At 36.8% G+C, this 25,253-nt stretch overlaps 3 protein-coding genes across 7 annotated transcripts in view; 1 reads left to right on the forward strand and 2 right to left on the reverse strand.

Moving 5' to 3' along the window:
* Positions 1-25,253, reverse strand: part of LOC132911091 (optineurin-like) — a 428,401-nt gene that overhangs the window by 109,072 nt on the left and 294,076 nt on the right. The gene's annotated exons all lie outside the window — the stretch shown is intronic.
* Positions 546-22,160, forward strand: LOC132911063 (bumetanide-sensitive sodium-(potassium)-chloride cotransporter). 3 transcript variants are annotated; one of them, XM_060967419.1, is made up of 19 exons: positions 546-1,361; positions 11,742-11,880; positions 13,191-13,251; positions 15,192-15,447; positions 15,990-16,243; positions 16,333-16,447; positions 16,536-16,867; positions 17,152-17,383; positions 17,470-17,591; positions 17,690-17,889; positions 18,090-18,237; positions 18,481-18,722; positions 18,793-19,001; positions 19,169-19,280; positions 19,407-19,510; positions 19,925-20,039; positions 20,232-20,377; positions 20,523-20,634; positions 20,722-22,160. In XM_060967419.1, the coding sequence occupies exons 2-19, from the start codon at positions 11,777-11,779 to the stop codon at positions 20,855-20,857; spliced, it is 3,000 nt and encodes a 999-aa protein (XP_060823402.1). In that variant the 5' UTR covers positions 546-1,361; positions 11,742-11,776; the 3' UTR covers positions 20,858-22,160. The 3 variants fall into 3 exon arrangements, with proteins under 3 accessions (XP_060823402.1, XP_060823406.1, XP_060823403.1); XM_060967423.1 differs by having other exon boundaries at positions 546-1,110; XM_060967420.1 differs by lacking the exon at positions 546-1,361 and adding an exon at positions 5,938-6,126.
* On the reverse strand, positions 22,069-24,091 carry LOC132911096 (ATP-dependent (S)-NAD(P)H-hydrate dehydratase). 3 transcript variants are annotated; one of them, XM_060967496.1, is made up of 2 exons: positions 23,935-24,091; positions 22,069-23,464 (listed from the first exon to the last, which is right to left on the reverse strand). In XM_060967496.1, the coding sequence occupies exon 2, from the start codon at positions 23,420-23,422 to the stop codon at positions 22,478-22,480; it is 945 nt and encodes a 314-aa protein (XP_060823479.1). In that variant the 5' UTR covers positions 23,423-23,464; positions 23,935-24,091; the 3' UTR covers positions 22,069-22,477. The 3 variants fall into 3 exon arrangements, with proteins under 3 accessions (XP_060823479.1, XP_060823480.1, XP_060823478.1); XM_060967497.1 differs by lacking the exon at positions 23,935-24,091 and adding an exon at positions 23,728-23,912; XM_060967495.1 differs by lacking the exon at positions 23,935-24,091 and adding an exon at positions 23,565-23,710.

Raw genomic sequence — 25,253 nt, forward strand, 5'->3', positions numbered from 1 at the left:
GTGACAAACAACGCGACCAGTGGATTTCCTATTTCCGGCGCGGCTAATTTTAATGAGCACTGGCGAATCGTAAGGATTCCTCCAGCGGGCAATTTCGCGTTACTGGCAACGCGTCAAACTTCCGCATATCCGGCCTTCGCGGTACCTACCCTCCGCGCGCTTAACATTTTCCGGATATTACCACTCGGCCTGATCGAACGAGTATTTCTGGCTTGTCTACAAACGCGTGCTCATGATCTCCATTATATGGCAGGGTTGGAGGTTTCTGGGAAATTTAATCTCGATTAAATCGCGTCATCGAACAAAACTTTGCCTCTAATGTCCAGATTAACCGATGACACGACAACGAGAATGGCACTCGTAACCGACGCGGTTATTTTTGCACACTGTTATTATTATGTCAGAGTTGCTTTATCAAATAACTTGTACGAAGAAGCAGAAAGAAACGACGCTGTGTTTTATTAACATCGATTCGAAGGATAACGAATCGTTAGAAAGAAACGATGATTCTCCTTTGTCCGAAGGAACGATCGATCGTCGAACGCGGAATTTCCGATATTGGCATCGACTTGCATAACGTTAGCCTCTTTAGTCCTAAGATATGCATACTCTTTCGCATTATTTGCCGCATAATCAGCCAGTAATTATTATCTCACGCGAAAAGAAGGTGTGAGATCTTGCGCTGTAACCTAATTGCCGTTCATGTTTCCAAGTAAACAGTGCAATGATCAAATAATTTTCCATTACACAACCCACGATCGAGCCTGTTCGTTGTAAATAACGTAATAGTTACGAATCCATCGGCCTGAGCGGTAACTTCCATGCGCGATGTTAGCGTTAAACAATTATATTCTGAATTGCGTTACCGCGGATTAATTACGTGTAATTGCAACGATGAATAAGTTTAATGAGCGAGATCGCAACCGACCGGAGACACGGCACCAGAGATATGTATCGTCAACCCGTGAGAAACAAACATAAAGGATTAACGAGGATCGTATGACGAAGACAAAGAGGAGTTGACCGGAGAACTTGTGTAGAAAAAAAAGAACAGTTATCGTCGAGTGTGATCGAGGACAATACTTTTGACTTTCAAACGATAATGGACTAGTACGTATCAGTTTTAACCGGTAAAACAATCGACCGTTCTAACTTACGACATCTCTCGTTGTCCGGTAAATGTATTCGTGGCGACCGATGGAATCAGACAACTGGTTTTTAATTGGTGACGCGCGTAGCGACGATTGAACTCTGCGAGGTTCGAAATGAGTCTACCCATTGACAAGTACGATAATTTACGGCTCGTAATTTGGCAGCAGTCGAATCCACGGTAATTATCAACAAATCGGTGTTCGTTTCAGGTGAATTTTCCACTTAATTTGTTCGTGAACAGATATTGCTTAGAAATATACTCGAACGACTTTTGTTAATTTTCTAAACGCAAAATTCTTTTCGATAATATACAGCGTATAAAGTGATAAGTAAAGAGAGGAAGACGAAACAGTTTGAATTATCGTATCATTTGTGAGATTTCAGTGGATTTGCCTACGATTCACGGTTCTCCGCTTAAAGCAGAACTTTGCGCTCGGCTAATTAAATTCGAAAGCAGCAAGCACGTAGTAACGCGCAAGTAGCAATTTGTAAATATTCAAATTCATTGAACTGTAGCGACGGTACACGAATGTTATTAAAAGTTTATGAATGAACGACGGAATAAATTAGCGACCAAACGCAACACTTGTCACTTTCTCGTGCAGACGATAGACTATAAAGCTCAATTGTTTACTAAAAGGCTTAGACCGTCTTTCGTATACCTAATGCTCTTATCGTTTCTCGCATCTAACAACGATAACCTCTTTATCAATTTAGCATAATTTGTCCTATCTCGTTTATGACGTACGAATTAAATAATCACTGAAGGAAGAATTATTCAAAGAACCATATTACGGTATGGCGGACTAAAATTTTTTCTAATAACATTATTTTTACATTATTTCATACAGAAATAGCAGTGACCTGTCACAAGCCACGATGTTCCTCACAGCCACGTTTCCATAGCCGTCTGTTCGTCTCTGTGTCTGTAATTTTTTAATGGAGTTACTCCGTTCTTTTAAAAAAATTACAAACCTCTGTGTTTATCGAAACGATTCGTGTACGTTTGTATAACCGCATTAGCTCGGATGACAAGGGGTCGGCAAAAGTTCAATAAATCGCGGCGCCGAATAAAATTTCATCTCAACGAGTGTTTTGCTTTACCACGATTCTACCCTCGCTTCGTCGTCGCGTGAATAATTCTTCATACGCGACAATGTCTAATTACTCCGAACGATGGTCTAGCGTTGTTGCAATTTATTCTCATTTCTGGCAATAGTTTAAGCAAGGCAAGGAACGGAGACGTCATAAATATCGTTGTTAACGACTTAAGTGATGAAGTCACGGCTAGTATATGCGAATCGCTTTGCTAATAAAAAAAAAAAGTTACTGGCATGTGCATCTTTGTGCAGAAATCGGTTCTGACCGGAAATATTCGGTTATTTTCTTTCTGCTTCGAGCCACGCTCTAACGTTCTCGTCCATCTTCCATCGTGTTAGTTGTACGGCTGTACGTACTTGAAACGTATCGTGCGAACGCGTCTATATCGACGCTTGCACGAATTTTACTCGATCTCTGTAGCTAAAACATTCTTCATGACGGTACGTTACGTTTTCAGGAAAAAGGGAACTCGGCCAAAAGTATCAAAAATATGCCAATTAGTGTCATTCGTTCTCCGAATACGAAGTTGATCGTATCCTCCGAAGTAACCGTGCGATACTTGCAAGAGGCGAAGATTGCGGTGAAACGCAACGATCATTGTAATAAAATTCTAATTTTAATTACAACGATCGATAGGTCGTCGATTTTAATCGATTCCAACTTAATACCTTTACAAGCGAAAGCTTTGTAACGCGAGTATAATAAACGTAGATGATAAATATCTGCAATTTCAAGGACCGACAGGCTGTGCAATTAAAAATTGGAAGAAATTTAATCAGCTAAGTGGTGGACGTGTTAATTTTGATTATTTCATAATCGCGTCGTAAGATCGACGTGCATGCAATTTCCAAAAAGAATTCTTTAATTCTATTAGCAATCATTGCTGGAATATTACGACTTTTATAGTAAAGAATTACTCGATTCTTTATTCGTTTCTTTTATATAAGAATATCGGAGTACGAGAAAGACAATGGCCGTCGAAGACTTCGTTAATTCTGCGTCAGGCAATTAATTTGCGTTTTATTAGTCAATGAATTTTCTAAGACAATAACTTGGGATTCCCATCGCTGGAAAGCGAAAGCAATAAAACAGTTATATAAAACTAATCGTTACGTAGAATCGAAGATGAGGAAAACAGCTTATTAGGAAAAATATTGATCGAAGAATTCGTTAGTTTTTACACACTTTCTGTCTATCAGTTTCAAAGAAAAGCGAGACGTTGCGGAATTAATTCGAAGAGTACACGAATCGTTAGTTTTGACAGACTTTCTGCCTATCAGTTTCAAAGAAAAGCGAGACATTGCGGAACTAATTCGAAGAGTACACGAATCGTTAGCTTTGACACACTTTCTGTCTATCAGTTTCAACAAAATCCAAGACGTTACATAATCGATTCGAAGAGTAACATTCCAACGTTATGGCTATATGTTCGAAATAGTTAAACGATCGTAAAATATTAAACACTAGCTTCTGTACTTTGGACGTTGCCTCCTGAAAGTTCATTCTCGCGGAGGGCAATTTTGTGAAGAAACGTTCGACTTTCCTGAAAATTTCGCAAGGAGGATCTATCGGAACCTGAAATTTAAAGAGACACGAGATACACAGAATTACATTTCATACCGACTATTAAATAAATAGTTTCTCTCATTCATAAAGATACATCGGAATAAACGATAACAAAGCGTGACATACGTAACTATGTATTATCACGGAGGGAAGTAAATCGACGCTATCAAACGATTGGCATAAGAAAACAAAATAAAGTGTTATCGAATTGCATTGCTATCGGTCGGACATATCGCGAAACGTATTGCGATAAGTCTAGTTCAGTAGATGTTTAACGTTGCCGAAATTCGCGAGATAGCCCTCCGCGAGACCGGATGCGTTACCCAAACAACGGTTTCCGTTCAAGTAGCCCGAACAATTTAGAAATCTAAACCAGGGGAACTGGGTGTCAGGATAAACTAAAAAATGTCGTGGAAAAGATAATCAACGATCGGTCTTCTTCCGTGATAAATAATTCTATTACGTTCGTGTTTCTACTACGGTTCGATAACGTATCGCTTCAAGGTCGACTTAGAAGCGTGGGTGTGTCCCCCGTTAAGGCGCAACGTCACAATTTGCGTTCACAATGCTTCATCCTCCGTCTAGGATGTCTAGAAATTTATCGATCGAAAGTAGAATCAGGTGTTTTATGGGTAAACAACTTTATTCGACAAATAAATTCTGTGTCCTACTGCTTTGCATCAAAACATTGTTCGAAACGAACAGGGGATGAAAGATACGCGTTTTAGATACGTTATCCTTCCCATCATCTCCGCCTCGAATATCATTCGCGGTACGCGTAGAAAATCAATAGATGTAAATTATAAAAGGTTTATTCGAAAATGTTTAAGACGTTTACTCTGTTTTAAGTTATGCCACTATCGATGCCAACGCGCGATAATCTCGAAAGTTTGAAATGTCGTTTCTACGTTCAAACAGCATCCTACGATATTTGAAAACGAACCCCCATAAATTTCACAAACGGTATTACTTTCATCGCATATCTGACTTACGTTCGAAGCACGTATCACGAAACGATCCACGTATTTTAAACAACTCGTCGACAACAACGTGTTTATCCAACTTTCGCCTCCTCTCTCTCCGTGTAATTAATATCCAGAGTCCTTTTACGCAGTCGAATCGATATATTTTATATCGCCAGTGGAGGTTTGCGAAACACGGTTTACCAGCTGGCTAATTGATAATTTAAAATAAAACGAATAACGTTCCGCAAATACGGCAACGTTCGAAGTAAACAAAAACGTACCTGACAACTATACTGCGTGCTTTTATGCGATTTAACATCTTTACTAGCATAAACAAATAATTGGAACCCGCGTAAAGATTTATTTGACCCGTTAAATCTGGAGACAGGTACTTGGCCTTGAATATTTTCTTCGTGTCTCTGCATACTAGGCGAATTTTCTATCTTCTCGCGTCTTTTAATTATCCTTAAACGCATAAAAATCCGCGGCCTACCGATAACTGGTCTCCTGCGTCCTAAAACGAACTTCAAATATAAGAACCGACGATCTTTCTCTGACCTTAATAAATCCGACCTTACGATAGAACCGTATAGAAGGAACAACTTTAGGAAGAAGGGGCGAGGTGAAAGGCTCGAATCAACGAAGACATTCGGCTCACGAAGAAGTACTTGGGTAGCACCCTCGAAAAATGTCAATCACTCCGCAATGCCGAAACAACCCTAAGCTGCCAGGGAAAAGAGAACCCTCTACGCGGTAAATCGAATCCCGACTCTCCACTTCCACCCCCTCCTGCTTTATCCTTGATCGGATGTGACACGAGCCTCGTCCTTCCTGTCTTCATCTCGAGATCCTGGCCAAGTTCGGCCGACGCCGATACAACGTAAGTAATTGATACAAAATCGATTTCGAGGTACCGGGTCTTTGACTCGCTTGCCAATAAACCAAGTTTCTCCTTCTTCTTACTGCGGGCGCGTTATTCTTTCGCGCGTTTGACCGCGTAGCGAAGCCGAAGCCCCCGCGTGCGGACACGCGTATGACGTGTGTTACATAGCGTTGTGGTGGCGGTGGTATACGCGCGCGCGCATACCACCACGTGTGTATTTAAGTAGGTGTGCACGCGTGTGTTTGAAAGAGTTTTATGGGGAAAGGGAAGCACGACGCATGCTTCCTTCCTTAATGTCGGCCGGCTCGAGGGATTCGAGTGTTGCACGACGGTGTGTTCAGTGGCTCGCGTTGGATCTCCGCTGATCGGTCTTACCGCCGCCGAGTGGATCGCGTGCGATCCGTGAATCGGTGGATCGTGTTCCCAGGCTCCCGTTTCGATTGCCAGTCTCGGCATCCCGTGAGTGACAATTCCGTTTTGCGATCCGTTTTCGAAAGGATACCCTTTCTCTTTTTTTTTTTTTATCTCGTTCTGCTCTCTTTTTTCTTCTTTTTCCACGCGTTCCTGCCACAGATCTTGTGCACTGTGCTTTTGCATGATCGAATAGATTGACGAGTGTGCTGTGCTCTTTTGTTCGTTTCGTAAGTCGTTTGCAACGTGTACGTTCAATCTTTTCATAGTGCATGGAGAAACGGTGGAAGTTTGAACGCTGGGATGCTTCGTTTCTTTCTCTCTCGCGAATTTCGACTTGATAGAACATTGTCAAGCGAAAGGGATATTGCAGTTGCTTGTAATTTTGGCGTAATCCATCGTAGATCTAACGTCGTTAAGATATTTGACAGATTCTCGATATAGTGCCTCGCAACAGGGTGAAAATTGGCTGGAAAGTACGTGAAAGATACGCTTTGTTCTTTATTCGTTTTTTATACACGTGCAAATCGCTAAATATGGCTACGTGGACAGGTGTATGGTGCTTTTCTATTGCGACAATTTGACGTAATTTATCGATAAGTAAAATGGCGTTGTTCGTCCGAAAGCGTATCTCTTTACGTTTGAAGAAAGAATTGTCTACGTAATTAGACTTTTCTAATTAATCCAAACGTGCGTAATGTGTTTTTTTTAGGACCGTAAAGTATAACGTAAATAAAAGAATAATCGAGGAAAATCCAGTAAATACGTTTGATCTTAATCCCCAGTAGGAAAAAGTTACGTTATTTTGAAAAGCTTAAAAAAGAAATTAGCGTGTCATATTTAGGTTAATGACATTCTACGAGTTAGTTTACGATTCCTAATAAATATTGAAATCATTTTTATGTCGATTGATTTATTAACTCAGCCTAACTCCTATCTCTTGTTACGATCGAACAATGTTACACATTGCGTAAAGTGTAATTTTGCATTACTTTCACAGCGAAGAGGTTTACATATTAGATGTTCTTACTGTGGGACAAGGTAACTTCGTGATGCTAATTTCAGCCATTTATATACCCGGTTTGATTCTCAATAACTGTACACTCTAACAACGTGAATATGTTGTAAATGAAAGTCTTGCTTCTGTTTGTCGCGAAAATTTTTAAACTCGCTGTATATCAGAAACATAAGAAATTATTTCAATTGTTATCGTTATTACTTTATATTTGATCTCGTTTGAAATATTATAGCGAAAACAATCGTCACGTTCGTTGGAATACAATTCTTCGTTACCAGATCGTAATTCTTACTTATTTCATATTCCAATTGTTATTCTATAAAATCGATAATAGCGATTTGTAATTAACATTCTAGCGACAACAATGAAATTACGAATTTCAATTAAAATGAGCAACGTTGCTAAAATAAATATGCCAGTTCGTCCGAATTTACACGGGGTTAGTTCGAACAGAATCCCTATACGCCCACGCGATCAGCGATACCGAAGTCGAACGAAAATTATAGCAGAAACGAAAATAGAACGATTTAGCAAAGAAAAATAAGTCCATGTTACGGTGTTAATTCTTATTTCACGACGTTCCGTATACGAAAACACAACTTTGAAGTTGAGTTGCAGGCGTACGCACTTAACCAAGATTCGAAACTAGTTGAGTCCACTATAAGCCCTCCGACGTGTCTGTATACAATGTATACAAGGTCGTACATACATAGAGAACGTAACGTAATCAAGAATTTTTTAGCGTAAACTGTTATCCGCGTGTTGCTAAACGCAGAGTTATGCTTTCGAATAAGAAATCTCACGAACTTTTTCCTTGCCACGGTATCCGAGAATTCTAAGCCACATTTTAACTCCAGCTTCTTCAAATTTTAATTCCAGTTCTCCGTGTCTTTATGTTACCGTAATTATATCTCTTCCTCGAATATTATTACCACTATTATTTATATTATTACCGTTTCCACGTTCTCTTCTATATTTTTAAATTCTTATCTCTGTATCTATATTCCGATGAAATTCGAAGAAGATTAGAGAAATTTTACGAATGTCACGATTTTGTACCACTTCCATCTACCAGAATCAGCCGCATTTCTCATCGGTTTTGGTCCTGACTTTCTTACTTTTATTCGACTTGATGCCTGACATTCGGAAACCAAGAAACTCCGGCATTTGTATTCATCGAAACAATCTTCATACATAATACATACGTAAATTTCAAATTTCAAAATTTTGATAGATCAGAATATCGACGAAAATAATAACGCGGATAGATCAAGTTTAGATATTTTTCAGTGAGAAATATCTCGGTATTTTCACGTAGAAATATACAGCAAACTGTAGATGATATCGTTGCTACAGCCGAAGTTTGCCTTGAATTTCTGACTTGTTAAATAACGCTTTTGAACAGTACAACACTATTTTTATCTGTCGTGCTAGTAATCACCAACTGTTTGCAAGACAAAACGATATGATAAATTACGATTTCCTTGAGAAGACCTTGCACTGTTTTTGCAATATTATTTTCACGTATGATCGATCAAATCGACGATTGATCATCGACGTTACGTCGTCGATCTCTCACAGCTTTTCTCTTTTGCAAATTTTTTCAAATTTCATTAAGGGGTCAATCAAATCGTTGGATTGGCGCGTACGAAAATTTGTTTCTCCCAAGTTCGAATTTATCGGATCGATATCATCCATTAGAAATTCCCTATGAATGACGCACTTGTTAAAAATCCTAATCGTTGCACTATTATTCCGATTGATTAGATCGCATTCCTTTCCAGACACTCGAGCTCAGCACTCCATTGTTTTGATAAGGATTATGAAAACATCATTGAAAGGGATGATAAAGTCTCTTCGATCAACATCATTTAACGTTACGTTATTCACGCTTACTGATTTTATTCGATTATTCAGCTTATTCGGATTATTCATTCTGCTGCGAATGAATTTGAATCGATCGGTCGACGTTATCGTTCCATCGAACTTGTAATAATTATAATATTTATGGTACGGAAGATGGATGAAGGGAAAATTGTACAAAGAAAGTGAATTACGGCGCAACGATACAGATTGTTTTCACGTTCCATTTACGATACAAAGAGAACACGATTGAAAAGTCGAAAGCAACATCGTGTTGTCGATCGAAAGAATTTTGCAAAGCACAGAAACGATATTGTAACAGCGTGTTGGAAGATTAATCAAATAACACTCTCGCAACGATTAGGTTTGAGGATAATTCGCTATTTTCTGTCGCATTTCATAAACATTGAACTAAACCTTAATTACGTTGCAGTAGCATAGATATATATTTTATGGAACATAAAAGAACGGTACTCGAATTAAATTTAACGCAACAGGCCAAAGATACATACAAATTATCCTTATTTCGAGATATGCTCTATTTGTTCATATTTGACGTTCGCGTTCACGACCACGGTCATGGGCATGGACTGTTTGGCAAAATTTTAGATAGCAAGCTGGAAACCGGCAGCAAAAATGTGTCGAAAATTTATTTGCTTTGGCATCGCAGCGCAACGCATCACACGATTCAAGGTAGATGTAAAAGACGCTTACTGAATATACGGAGATACAGAAACCATACGATACCGTGCCGTTATAACTAAGCGAAGTAACAAAATTAATAGATGTTTTTAAATGGAAGATTAATTTGACATTAAGAGTATGGCGTTCTTAAAAATTTCTCTCGGAGGAAACCTGCGTGATAAGTATCTCGTATCAAGACGAGTAACTAGCAGTCGATACGGTAATTCTTTCGGTATTATCCAATTCAAAAATTGTCCATGGTAATTTCAAATGACTCACCATATGCGTCATCATATTTTGAGTTCGCTATCGTAATGAATAAAAATGTGCAAATGACGTACAAAGATATGCGTTAAAAGTAGCGATAATGTTGCTTAATTATTCGCCTGCGACACTTGCGCTTCAATATATACAACAGGCTGCATGCCGTTTCAAATAACCGAACTAATTACGAACGTTCTTTAAGCATTAACTTTTAAAAAACTCAAATGCCGTGTCGTTTGATAGCGGTTAATTATTTCGGTTCGCGCAACCAGCTTGCATTCGAACGTGGTAATCGATTTTCATCCCCTTGGTTCTGTATCGAAAATCATTTAACACCGTCGATGGAGCTACGCGGAGGAACGTTTATAATCATCTTTGTATGCGTTAATAAATTATTACGAAAGATTATCAGATTAGATTTTAAGGATTCGACAACACCTCGTCGAAACAGGACTCAGAAACGTGTGCTGGCGTTTATTGGCGCCAGCCTTCCGTTCTCAGGACAGTTTTCTGAAAACGTAGTGTTAATATTCTCGGTAGGGTCAGGATGAATGAAACTCGAGTTTAACCATTCGCGAGGCGTTACGAATTCCGGGATCATGGCCAAATAGTTTCGAGAGAATTTCTCGCGACGACGCAACGACGAACGGAAGAGGCGAAGTATTTCGCGAGGGCTCGAACGCTTTCGCTCGAACTTGGAGGCAACGGATGCGGCTTTCTTCGAAAATCTATTTTTCCGTCGACCTCCGCGCACACGCGACTCCACTTTCTGCCTCTCTGACTTGACGATCTTCAAAAATACGCGAAGGCTACAAGGACGAGCGGGTAAACAGGCGGTGGAACCAGCGAGTATGCGCGCACCGTCCTGTATCTGTTTTTTCATCTCTTTCATTATCTTAGAAGGAAAGTCAGCTGGCAGATTTGAATAATGGATGGCGAGGAAAAACGGTGAATCACGAGTTCTTCGACTCTGACTGATACGTTTTTGCGATTTATGGTTGATCGATGGCGACGCTTGGAACGCGCGGAGCGCTGTTCTTCTTCGACCTTTTCATATTTTCCTCCTTCGGAAAGAGAAAAATGGCCGTAGTATATAATGTCGAAACGATTGTTCTTTGTTTAATATGGATACGTGGATTTTCACAGAGCTATAATCTTGCAAATTTTCGCATTAATATTCGTCGGATGTTAAACAGGAAATAGGATAATGCAAGGATTTTCTCAAAGAATCATACTAATTAGAAAATATTTTCCACGGTATTCGTATTACGTGAATTTGCACGTAGCGAGTCGACGCCGTAGAATAAAAGACTCTTTTGATTTTTCACGTCTCCCGAAAACTCGATCGATATGTTGGCGGTAACGAGTAAGGGTTAAATTTGGAGATTCGACGAAACGCGAATTCCTTTCGAACGATTAAGTCGATTCGCTAAATGCACGCGCTACGCCATATTACAGGAACATTTCGATTTTACTAATTTCCTATTTCCGGGAATGATAATAAACTTATCGTCGCGCGCTCACTCTTTGGCACATTTATCACGACAGTTTGCCAAATATTTTAGATTTCACAGGTGATCATATTTTCGTCACTCAAACGACACGCACTCGGTTACAATTCTACTGGCATTGTCCCAGCAATCTGACAAATCTTTTATTAGATTTGTACAGAATGTACATCAACGGCGTAAATTACGTAACATAAAATGATCACGATCTCGGTCAATTTGTCAAACGTCTTTCTCACCTTTATCTGTGTCTATTGTGTGATACAAGTATCTCGTTGTAAAGGCTTATAATTGAAACTAAAAGCGCTTTTTCCTTATCATTGCAGATTCAACGAGACGCGGTTGATTTGTACTTAAAACTATGGATGATGAGGTGATTAGCGGAGGCCAAAATAACAAAAGATCACCGATGACCCTAAACGTTAGCGGGTTGTGGGACGTGGTGCCACGACTAGATCATTATAGGTACGTGTGTGTGTGCGTGCGTGCGCGTGCGAAACGATACTGTAAAAATAATACCTGTATGGGTTTATTCGAGGAAACGAAAGAAAAGGATTATAACGTCGAATATAAAAATAAATCCTCGAGAATTCTGAAAAGATGCACAGTGACCCGTTGAAGATAACGCTACGCGTTTAAAATCGACTTTAAATTAAAGGATACAGGGCGAGCGTTCTTTGTCCGACAGACGACAATTTATTGTAATTTTACCGTTATTATTGTCCCAGCGAGAAAAGCTATTTCTAAGTTTCGCAATAACGCGTATTTATTTTTTCTGTTTTACGTTTAAGAGATTAATGATTTTCCGATACTTCGTTGACGAAACGAAACAGTTAATTTCTCAATATCTGTCGGAGGAACGTATCTTCTATCTAATTAGCTATTTCTTGCAACGTTATTTAAAAGCCCGTTTCCTCTGAACGAGGAAATAATTTGCTTTTTTCTTTTTAGCGACACAATAAAATCACTTAGTTATCCATCGATCGTTAAATTGTTTCTTTGAATGAAAATCATTAGACATACTAAGTTACAGTTTTCAAAGGTCTCATCGTTGTTATAAAATCTCATTCGAACAAAGATTCCGTAATTCAGATTATTTCTGTAACAAATTAAAGTGTGTCGTTCTTCCTATCAAATTTTCATCTTCAAAAATTAAACAATAATATCCTTTGAACAAGGTTGGAACTCTCGATGTCTATTTTAGTATCACTTACTACGTACTTGCCTCCTACGTGCTTTCCTCTCGGTTGCGACAAATTTTTTCCCTGAGATCGATTTTCTCGCGTAGCATTTGTCCTTAATGTCTTTGAAAGTTGACAGAAAGTATACGACCACCGAGTAGTGGATATCTCGGATGTTTTGCAATTTCTTTCTATGGGAGTCTTGTAACTTTAACTACAATTTGTAACTCTTATTAAATTAAATCTTAAACGATTGCGATAAAGCAATGGATACGCTTCTGGAAATAAATCATCTCGTTGGAACTGTTAGTCTCCAACAAAAATCCGTATATTCGGTATTATGATAAAACTCAAGAGATAAAAGTACTTTTTACACCGTACGGTATACTACACGCTACTAATAATACACGGGAGAACTTGTTAATTATTCCATGATTTTAGGGATACTGTTCTCAATTTCGCGAAAAATTCTCCCGCCGAACATTACCTAATTGTCCATTCCTCAAATCGTTCAACAGTTTATCCTAACTTAATTAGCCGCTATAGGCTCACTAATACCATTACCGAAATTCACAGGCACGTTTCTGTTTGTAGATTGAGTCGTCGTGCTAAGAGGCCATCGCTGAGCACCCTGCACGAAGGAAATCTTATAAAGGTAAGATTGCCACACCCTGTAGACATTCGTCGCACTACCCCTCGTTTCTAATATCATCGAATGCATCGAAAAATATCTCGTAATCGTTGAGGTTCTCGTACCCGTGCGTTAATCATTTTTCATTCGTAGAATAGAATACGTTCGATGATAATGTATCTGATCGATCGCGCGAGAATTCTATGGCAAAGAGTCTGCAGTTTCCAAAGTATTATAACGGAGTCAGCGTTAAACGCGAACATAAAATTCTATAAATTTGATCTCGCGATAGATTCGCCAAGTTTTCCATTTCTCGTTTATGCCATAATTATCCTTTATAATATATTTCCATCGTGTTTGTTTCCAAGTAACATAAAACGCTATGTTATTTAATTGCATACACGTCATCCTTATTAACGACGGTTGTTTCAAATATTATAACAGAAAACGCTTTAACGCAATGTGAGTAAAGGGGATGAAATAGTATGGTCGGCTTCGTGTTTCGACATTATCGGAAATACGTAAATTTATACACGTCGATCAAGTGTTAACAACGCGTGTAGGAATATAGGTCACGTATCCCATTTGCAAATGTGCGAATGAAACGCGCGACAGAGGAGGGATTAGAAATGCAAATGTAACAACATTCGTTAGATACATACACGTGCAATTCTTCGTAGAAACCGAGTATTTTTCATTGATGACTCACGATCGGTTTAAAGAATCGTCGTCTTCCTTAAAAGACTCGAACGAATGAACTATTTTCTCATGTTCCTCCGCTTCTCGTTTGCATTTCCATCGTACATTTAAGATAAAATTGCTGTCGAGTACTTTCTAACGAACGGGATAAAAGTATTCTCGACACGAAGAGAGTTAATTGCGAAATATTATACCAGATACTCCAAATTCTTAGATCGACGTTACTGTTTTCGTGGGAATGAAATAAACGTTGCATAACGCGTGCATTACGAGCGATAAAGCTAATCTCAACTCGTCTCGTCGTCAAGTCAAATAACACCCGGAGGAGCTGTCTCCCTCAGCAAGGACAATCGAACTCATAACGAGAGGCACGAGGGACACAGTATATTAAGTTTACACAGCAGTAAATACCAGCTGCGAGAGAAATTAGAAAAGATATCAATTTTGAAATCCCCGCCGTTCTCGAAGGTTATTGTAATAGGTTTGATAACGAAACGCGACATAATGCGTTTATCCGATTATTATTTATCCATATTTCTCTTCGGCAAATTATTAACGTTAAGAGATTATTATTTTTCCAGTACAAAGATACATTCATAGACTAACAAAATTTGTCTTATTTATCTCTTTTAAATGTTATAGCAAATTGTACGCAATCGTTGGTATCCTCCTTGTCCATGTGAAACTACTCTCGGCTCTTTGAACTCTCTGAACTCTCGAAACAATACCAAGATCGATCTCTCTATTTCCAAATCCTCTTGCGAAGACTATCGCATACCTTGCAATCTTCGAAGATAAACAACGATCACATACGCACAGATTATCACGTTGTCCATCCATCTCAATATTGCATTGCATAAACATCGCGGGCATATTATTGCGTTACTAAAGCCGAATTTACACTGTTCCTCCAAAGCGAAACAATGTAAATTCGACGTGCGTAAACGAGACGTCAACTACGCTTGTTTATTCGTAATTTCTTCGAATTCGACTGCAACATTTTAGGAGCATATTTTCGAAGTGTTGTGCCATTGATTTATCACAAAAACAAAACATCGATTTTTCAGTCTTGCTACACGAGAATCTCTCTTTAATTGAAGCTTCTGTGAAAGATATTAAATTTGGCAGAGGTAACATGGAAGTCCTAAAATGTTCGAATTATAAGTTAGTTAATTATTTAATTCTAGAATTTTATAGAAAAGAATGACACTTCGTATACACGGATTTAGCAGAGGGCAATAGAGAGATAAATTTGGAAATTTCAGGACCCGAACATAGAGGCTGGCCAAATCGGAGTAACTCAACAAGGACACACGGGAATAAAACTAGGATGGATCCAGGGTGTCCTTATACCATGTCTGCTCAATATATGGGGTGTAATGCTCTTCCTGCGGCTGTCATGGGTAGTAGCACAGGCGGGCATACTGCAGAGCATCATCATAATCGGAATATCGGCAGCTGTCTGCGTCATCACAACGCTTAGCCTGAGCGCAATTAGTACTAATGGGGAAGTAAAGGGAGGTGTGTTACGGGTCCCCCGTTCTTTCTCGTCCTCTTTTTTCCTTTTTCCAAGGAGTGGTGCCATGTACTTTGTAGTCGTTACATTCGCCTCGCCAGAATCGAACATTGACAATTGGTTTTTCCACGAAGTGGAAAGTCCTTCTTGAAAAATAACCGCGCAATATCCTAGTTGCAACGATTTGCCTATAAAAATGCAAATATGTACATTATAAGAAATTTCCCACTGATAGAGATCTCTTTCTATTCTAATATTTGTCTTATCCACTTTTATGGAATTCCGTTCCGATCTTATTAAAACTGGCAGAATTCTAATACGAGCCATCGTTTTCAAACTATATGTTTCAAGAAACTAGATTTTTAATATTTAAATTAACGTCGAAATATCTAACATGCTTTAAATCTTAATTCGATAATCTTCGCGTAAAAGCTCTTCTTTCCACCTCGCGAATTTCATCCCCCTCCCCGAAACGAAAGAAAATCATATTACTATATTTCTAAATAAATCGTTAAGTTCAATGACGTATAAGTTGAAATTTCTATAGGTGGTATATATTTCATCATATCACGGACTCTGGGAGCGGAATTTGGAGCCTCGGTAGGAATCGTTTTCGCATTCGCAAATGCAGTTTCGGCATCGATGAATACCATTGGTTTCTGCGACTCCCTCAACGATTTGTTACGAGAGCACAACATGCAAATCATTGACAATGGGGTAAACGACGTTCGAATCGTTGGAACAATCGCATTGATCGTTATGATCATGATCTGCGCGATTGGAATGGAATGGGAGTCAAAGGTATTTATTTTATATATTTCGATCGCGATAGAAAAGTTTCCAAATATTTTTTTTCTTTTTAAGATATTTGATAAAACGAATCCTTTCAGGCACAAAACTTCCTTATAGCCATCATCGTCGCAGCTATTTTCGATTTTCTGATTGGTGCTATCATAGGACCTAAGAATACGACGCAAGAAGCATATGGATTTTTTGGATTTTCCTGTACGTCAAACACGATTACTTTATAGGAATATATTACACAAAAACCTATTTATACGCTATTATCTCTCATCGTTTCTTAAATTCTCAGCTGAAGTATTCATGAGCAACCTGGGCCCGGATTATCGTTTTTCCGAGAACAGCAACCAAACGTTCTTCTCCGTGTTCGCCATTTTCTTTCCATCTGTAACGGGAATTCAAGCTGGCGCCAATATCTCCGGCGATTTGAAGGATCCAGCGAGCAGCATACCGATCGGAACACTTCTTGCCTTGCTAATCTCGATGCTCAGTTATGTCACCTTTGTCTTCTTCGCTGGTGGAGCGGCCGTAAGGGATGCTAGTGGGCTTGTCAGCGCTAATGATACCATCGTAAACTGCATTCCGAACGTCAACTGCACTTACGGATTACACAACAGTTACTCGGTACGGAGTTCCCGTGAAACTATTTATAACACATTAACATTAAAACGCTATCGAATATTAAAATCAAAACTATATGGGGAAAGAAATTAAAATGAAGTCCGACCAAAATGAAAGTTGGAAAAATTGCTATCGTCTATCTATTTAAGTTACGAGTTTATCACTCGGCTGACTTTAGTTTTAAGTTTCGTATTTCTTAAATGGATTGCAGGATGAGCCGATTATTATTTTTCTAAAAGCTTGCAGCGAATAAATTTACAGTATGGTTTTACATTCTTTGCTCGTAGGTGATGCAACTTATGTCGGTATGGGGTCCGTTGATCTATGCCGGCTGTTTCGCGGCAACCCTCTCTACAGCGTTGACAAACTTGCTATCGGTACCACGATTGATACAGGCGCTGGGACAAGACAGAATTTATCCCGGTTTGATTTACTTCAGCAAAAGTTACGGGAAACACGGTGAACCTTATCGTGGTTACGTGCTCACGTTCGTCGTAGCAGCGTTGTTCCTCTTGATAGGTATCGATAAACTTGCAACTTCCGATATTAGACTTTTCGCTTTTCAATTAAAATAGCGAAATAATACGAATTATCTCGATTTTCAGCAAACTTGAACGTGGTCGCGCCTCTAATCTCAAACTTTTATTTGGCATCGTACGCGTTAATTAATTTTTGCACCTTTCACGCGGCGCTTATTCGGCCGCTTGGATGGCGGCCCACATTCAGAGTGAGTAATCAAAGTAAAAAGATATTTTACGAGCACATGTTGAATAATCAGTGGCGATGAAACAAGGAGGGAAATTCAGTGAAGCTTCTTTTTTACAGTATTACAACACCTGGTTGTCTTTGTTCGGTTTTATTACATGCGTGTCCATAATGTTCCTCATCGATTGGGTGACTTCGCTGGTCACGTTTGTCATCATCTTTGCGTTGTATCTGATAGTGGTGTATCGGAAACCAGACGTGAATTGGGGTAGCAGCACGCAGGCACAAACCTACAAGACTGCACTTTCTATCGTTTATCGGTAAGAATATTATTATAATTCCATTATTTTTCTTGAGTTACTCAAATTCAAATATGTACCATGTACGCGACGTTACCATTTCGTATAGACGCGTTTAAAGCGCGCTATTTACCAATTTTATCTGACGTCGTACTTTCTATTTTCAACTCCCTCGCGATATAACATAATTCTCAAATGTATGTTCAAATTAAATGTTGCAGATTGAATTCTATCGACGAACATGTCAAAAATTATGCTCCACAAATTTTGGCACTGAGCGGAGCTCCTGGCGCCAGACCAGCGTTACTGCATCTGGCAAATCTCATCACGAAAAACCATTCGCTACTGATTTCCGGTGAAATACACCCAGTACGTAGTCTAAATAAGCGGATTTAGACACTTTAACTTTTAAACATTCCTAAAATACCGCGTTTCTGATTAGTCGCTGTAACCACATTTTTTCAACCAGTTATTTTCTGACATTTGATCTTTATCGAATGACATTTTTATCTTCTATCGTCATATTAGTGTCGTAAATCCTCTCGTATCGAGAATCTAACTTGAATTTTCAAACACCCAAGATTAACAAAAACGACTTTCATCTCTTTCCAGACTCGTTTATCGTACCGTTTACGATCGATGCGACTGAGAAACGGTTATGCGTGGTTACATCAACAACGTATAAAGTCGTTCTATCATGTAGTGGAGGATTTAAGCTTCGAACGGGGTGCATCAGCTTTGATGCAAGCAACAGGTGTCGGCAAGTTGGCACCGAACGTTGTTTTGATGGGTTACAAAACACACTGGTCAACGTGTAACCACAAGGATCTGCAAGAATATTTCAATGTTCTTCAGTAAGTTAATTTGCGTTTATCACAGTGTCCGCGCTAATGAGAATATAACGGAACTTTGTACCGTTTCTAGTAACGCGTTCGATCAGAAGTTAGCGGTAGCGATGTTACGAATTGCGGAGGGCTTGGATTGTTCGGAAGTCGCAACCGCGAATGGGGATGACGAACATGGTGTTTTAGCGCAAAGTAGCTACGATTTGACTGGAAGCACTTTGATGCACGTAGATAGCAATTTATCAATGTCCAGCCAAATTCCAAGAGTGCAAAGCGTGCCAACGATAGGTATCTATGAGTTTGATTAATTAGGTTATTAAAATGATTAGATTTGTTAAAAAATCCTTTTTCTTTTTCCTTAGCTTACTTTTATCACGATATTTAGCAGCGTTCGAACTCTACCTGGAATTCTTCGTTTGAAATTTATTATACCGATAGATATAATTTTGTTTCAGGAACGCAATTCGTGCCGGTAGACGCTCCGCAAATTGTTAGAGATTCGCCTACTCACGGAAGCGCCCGTGACCATTTGAAGAACAAACGAAAACACGCGATAGAAAAATTAATGTAGGTGAAAATTAATTTCAATGTGCATCTACAGACGTTAAGCGTTACATCTGTATTTTTGATAATCAGGAAACATATTTGTGTTGATGAGAAAATGTTATTTTATATTTTAAATTATCTCTACAGGGAGAAACGGCATGCAATGGCACCGGTTCCTGAACGTTTAGCGATTTTCCAAAGAAAACACAAGAATGGTACAATCGACGTGTGGTGGTTGTACGACGATGGAGGTAATTCATAAAATGTTTACGCCTGTCTGCAATCAATATTACTAATTGATATACCTATCTGGTCGTATTTAATTAGTCTACATTTGATTAATCTATGTGATATAGATGTCTTTCTATTTCATCTAAATGATTTAATCAACAAATACCCTTAATTTATGACAGTAGATGACTGAATGAGATTAATATCAATTTTCGAACAATAATCTTTTGATAATTTCAGTATCAAAGTACATAAGCAGTATCAAAAACGTATTAAAACCGGGTCGCCTTTATATCTGATGCCTTGAACAAAAATCTTCAATGAATCACGTTACTTATTCTAAAATATTGACTTAATTTCTCGATTTATATTTATTAATGACCCAATTTCTCAGGTGTACTCATTTTTAAGTGGTAGACATTTTTATTCAACAGGTTTGACGATTCTTCTTCCGTATATAATCAGTACACGTTCGAATTGGGAGCATTGTAAAATGCGAATTTTCGCTTTGGCCAATCATAAACAAGATATAGTGGCCCAAGAGAAGGAGTAAGTTAATCCTTCAAAAAAGTATGATTCGATTTAGATTGTATATACTTATAAATAATCGTATAATCGAGTAGATTAAATACAACTGATTTTTTGTTCGTATCTTTGACAAAAAAAAATTCCTTAATTAAAAATAGCTTTAATTGGAAATAATCCATGTGATCATCGATCATGTATATTAATAATTTACAGAATGGCCGAGATAATGGCAAAATTCAGGATAAGATATACCAGTTTGAAAATGGTAGACGATATAAGCGTTCAACCAAAGCAAGAAACGCTAGATTTCTTCGATAAACTTATATCTGACTTCCGAAAAAACGAGCCTGACGACACAGGTATTTTATTAGATTACGTATACATATCTATCCTATTTGAAAAAAGGTCATTTATTTATTATGAAGTAACTATATCAGTATGATCATTTCAAATGTCAACAATTATCAGGCTACTTGAAATGATAATTTCAATATCTCGTTGCAGAATGTTGTGTAACAGAAATTGAACTTCAGTCTTTGAAAGATAAGACGTACCGGCAACTCAGACTGAGAGAATTATTATTGGAGAATTCCAGTCAATCCACGTTGGTTGTAATGTCAGTGCATATCCTGTTAGACGACTTACAAAATTAATAAACAAACAAATAAATAATAATTTACAAATGAATTTGTTTGAATTGCAGGTCGTTGCCAATGCCAAGAAAAGGAGCGGTTTCAGCCCCACTTTACATGGCATGGCTGGAAGCTTTAACTAAAGATATGCCACCAACACTCTTGATACGCGGAAATCATACTTCTGTCTTAACGTTTTACTCGTAGTTCACCGACATTATCCTTAAACAATAATATAATTTTAGTATCTAGATGAATTTACGTTGAACAACATCACGAAAACGTCTATGCAATTAGCAAAGACATCTTCTGATGTGGACAGACAGTATTCGGTATATTCATGCCAAAAGTTATATAGATACTATGATCTGTTTTCGTTTTTATACAGTATTCATTAAACGTCAAGCCCGGTGGTACTTGCTGACGAGATTATTTTAACGTAGAAATGAAAGACAACAGTAAATGGGACTATCGATAAATAATAGCCCCATAACTTTGATACTTATAGGACTCTAGGACGCGCTGACGAAGAAATATACATTACAACTATTCTTATAATGTATTGTACTTTCAAGCGTGGAGATGTTTTATTTAGTTAGCGATCAATGACTTTTATATGATAATACACACGATTATCTTTAACATATACTATTAATACGACATATAGTACAGTAGACAGATGAAGTAGAATTTAAATTTGCATTGAATACGATGGACTTCTGAAACGTTGAACTTAATGACGTATAACTAAATAATTTAATAATAGTATGACGTACTTCATATGTTAAAGTCTTTTTAACTGATCTAAATGTATAGTATTATACCTAAGCAACGAAGGAGGAGATATTTCTTACTTCTCACATCAGTAATATATTTTTTCATTCTAGAACTATGTACCTACTTAAGAAAATTCTTGTTACTGAAATTTCAATTCCATAGAAAACTTATATAAATGCTTAAAGATATGATACACTTATTTTTACAAAAGTATTTTTTATTTTAAATAATACGATACTTAATAATACAGTACTTAACTATTATTGATCTTTAATTATTATCGTTATTACTGATGCTCGAATAGGAAATATTCTTTTTGTTTTCATATAACTTTTAGTTACGTACAAACAAAGTACAGAACAAAGCCTAATTGTGAATTGTTTTAAATCGCGCCTCATGGACTATTTAGTTAACAGTAAAATAATGTAAACAATTTTCAGTACTGAACAAATTATTATTATACTTCATTCTTTAATTTCTAAATTAAATCAACGATTCATTTTGTAAACATAAATTCGATCATTTTCCTGTATAAACTTGTAAATGAAAATTATTTCACAGTAAAATATTACTGAAATGCACCATTTGTAAATATGAAAATAACTCAAAAGAGAAGAACAATTAGTAGAATTAAGTCTATGAAAGCTTATAAAGTGTTTTATTTATTTTGTAATGCATTTAATGACATTAAAAAGATCTATCATTAGTTATAATAAATTCATTGTGATTTTTACATTCCTGAATTTATATAATTTTCCTTTCTAATGTTATCGCTTCATGTTTTAATGATCCAAAAATATACTAAATTTTTATGTACAATGAAAAATTAAGGGGTTATAGATATAATTCAGGAATCAGTGCTTCGTGTTCGACTTCTCCCATTGAATGAAGATGTTCTATAATCAATATCAATATTATTATCAATTATTATTAATTGATCTATACAACATATACATAAGGATTTTATATTTAAAACTTTTAAAGAAAAAACAATTCTGTTTCATATAAAAATATTTTACATCAGAATTATAGTCGTTTTAGCTAAGTAGCTCACTTGTTACAATGAGTTTCAAAAATTCTAGCAAAAACTGGCTGTATTTGTTCCAATATATCACATGTTAGCATTCCCCTTTGCTTTATCTTATATGCAGATGCATTGCATTCTCTTACTAATCTAGATGCGGCGTAACTTGCAGCTATTGGAGGTGACAAAGCACTTTCACTACTTCCAGCGCAAATAGCCCACCACCAAAATACAGCTAACGCACCAGACAGTAAGTCTCCTTGACCTCCGCATCTTCTTCCAGAACCTGCTAATCCACATGACACAGCTTCTGTACCTTTATGTCCATCTGCAATTACATCCTTTGCTCCTTTGTGCAAAATTACTACATTTTTGCCAAATGCATCTGCTAAATGTTTAACATCGTTAGTTTTAATCATTGGCGTAGGTTGAACATTTTTGTCCAGTACTCCTTTAACAAGACGACTGAATTCCATCGCATTAGGAGTAAGAACTACGCCTGGATACTCTTTTATAATATCAGGCTTTTGGCTAATTAGAAATAATCCATCTGCGTCAATTACTAGTGGCTTTTTCATGTCACGACAAATTGAAATTAATTCAACAATTGTTTTAAATATTTTATCATCTCTACCAAGACCTGGTCCGATAACGATTACATGTAAACGATCAAGCCATGGTCTTATTTGTTTAATAGCATCATATTGATCTAAAACTGGGTGAACAATAGGTTCTGGGCTAAATGATTTCAAAGGAATGCTTGCATCTTTCACGCAAAATATATGCACTAAGTCACATCCAGTGCGAAGTGCACTCATTGCTGCATAATATGGGGCACCGGTATATTCGATACTACCACCAAATATTCCAATTCTACCATCTTGTCCTTTATATTTGGTATTATTCAAATTTGGAATTATTTTTCTTATTCCTTTTAACATACGCTCATCAACTGACACTGATGTAGCCATAGTGGAAACTAATGGGCACTTGACTAAATTCCTGTGGGCAAACTGCAAAATACCAAGAGCCATTCCTCAATTTAAGAGGTTAATCTTAATAGTTACTTTCCTCTTACAGATGATATATGTAATGATTGATGCGAATGAATACCTTTTCTAACATATATATCTTATCATTTCTTGCAAAAAACATATTTTGCAGCAACAGTTGTATATATAACACATACAATATATATATATATATGATAACAATGGTGCGTATAAATAAATACGGTATTAAGATAAATGAGATAAATACTAAAATACAATATTACCTGCGATGTTCTTAATATCTAATTGACAATATATACTGTTTTTGTGTAGCAATTATTAATTGAGTAGAAATCGAACAATAGCACAGAAACACAAGATATGATAAAAAATATTGATAACCTAAAAAAGTAGATTGTTTTACTTTATTCGTATGAAACTGCGCATGTTTTTTATGTTTTTATGCCTAAAATACTGATTTAATAATTTACCTAAACACCTTTTGAGTTTGTTTTGTTACATAGAAAAAGCAGGATAACAAAAACTGAAAATTTTTAAACAAGATGGTACGAAAGTATTAAGTGTACAATTGAAAACTTTAAAAAACAATTGTCACTTCGATATCAGCCATTAACTTTTTGAAACATTATGAAGATTCGTATGTTCTTTTATAAATAGGGACTAAAGATTTCGAGAATGAATAAAATTGATAAATTGCGTCTATACATAAAATAATACACATACATATGTATATATGTAGCTATATTAGATGTTTATCGGAAATTATTATTCCATACGAATATTTTATAATATTTTATAATATATTAAATATATTGTCTGTTCGTCATTCGTTTTCCTTTAAACATTCAAATGCCTAAATCATACTTCGGCAACTTTCATTTTATAATAGATTTTAATATACAATTCTTTGAATATACCATTAATTTGTTAACGCAGCCCCTTTTGTAAAATACAAAAATGTGTTTATTTATGATATACATACAAATAATAAATATTTTATAAACTAAGAAGATATAGTTTCTAATATTTACAATATTATGAAATTTTAGTTAATTCTATCTACAGAAAGAACGAAAAATACACATAACCTCTAATTTCACCCTACAAACTAAATCTCGCACCTAATGATACAGTACATTTTTATTACATTACTAATAAATTGTGTTACGTAAAATATATATGTATGTATGTATATAAGGAATCATATTAATTGAATTCATACTGTACAATCGAACCTTGGTATTACATACACAATTTATACGTCACCAAATAGTAGTACTCGCTATACGCCTTGTGTATTCTAAAATTCACATGGCCTCCGTCCATTCATAGTTTTGCACTATCAATGAATGACTATGTTCCAATCGTCATTCGTATTTTTAAAGGTTCGAGCAATAGTAGGATAATAAGTTCGTTCGAAAAAGACTATTCTTTTGAATAAATATTTATAACGAAACTAGCTTCTCTCGATTACTCTTTCCCTTTCAAACTTAATTATAATACTTCAACAATTCACGTTTCGTTAATAACTATTAATGATGTTTAGATCGTAATAATTTCGAGGGAACCATTAATAACTGAATTGATTATATCAATAAGAAGAAAAAAAAATAAGTTAACCTAAGAAGTTATTTTTAAGTTAATTCTATCTGAAAATGTCGTAATATTGGCGGAATAAGCTAAGTCGTAATCTAAATTTTAATCAAAGCAAAGCTTCCGCTAGCCAAGTACATTGTTTATTAATAAAATTAAATTGTTAGGTACTGGTCGATAATACGTTTTTGTTTTT

The sequence above is a fragment of the Bombus pascuorum genome, chromosome 10 (assembly GCF_905332965.1).
Source record: "Bombus pascuorum chromosome 10, iyBomPasc1.1, whole genome shotgun sequence".
In the NCBI taxonomy this organism is placed as follows: domain Eukaryota; kingdom Metazoa; phylum Arthropoda; class Insecta; order Hymenoptera; family Apidae; genus Bombus; species Bombus pascuorum.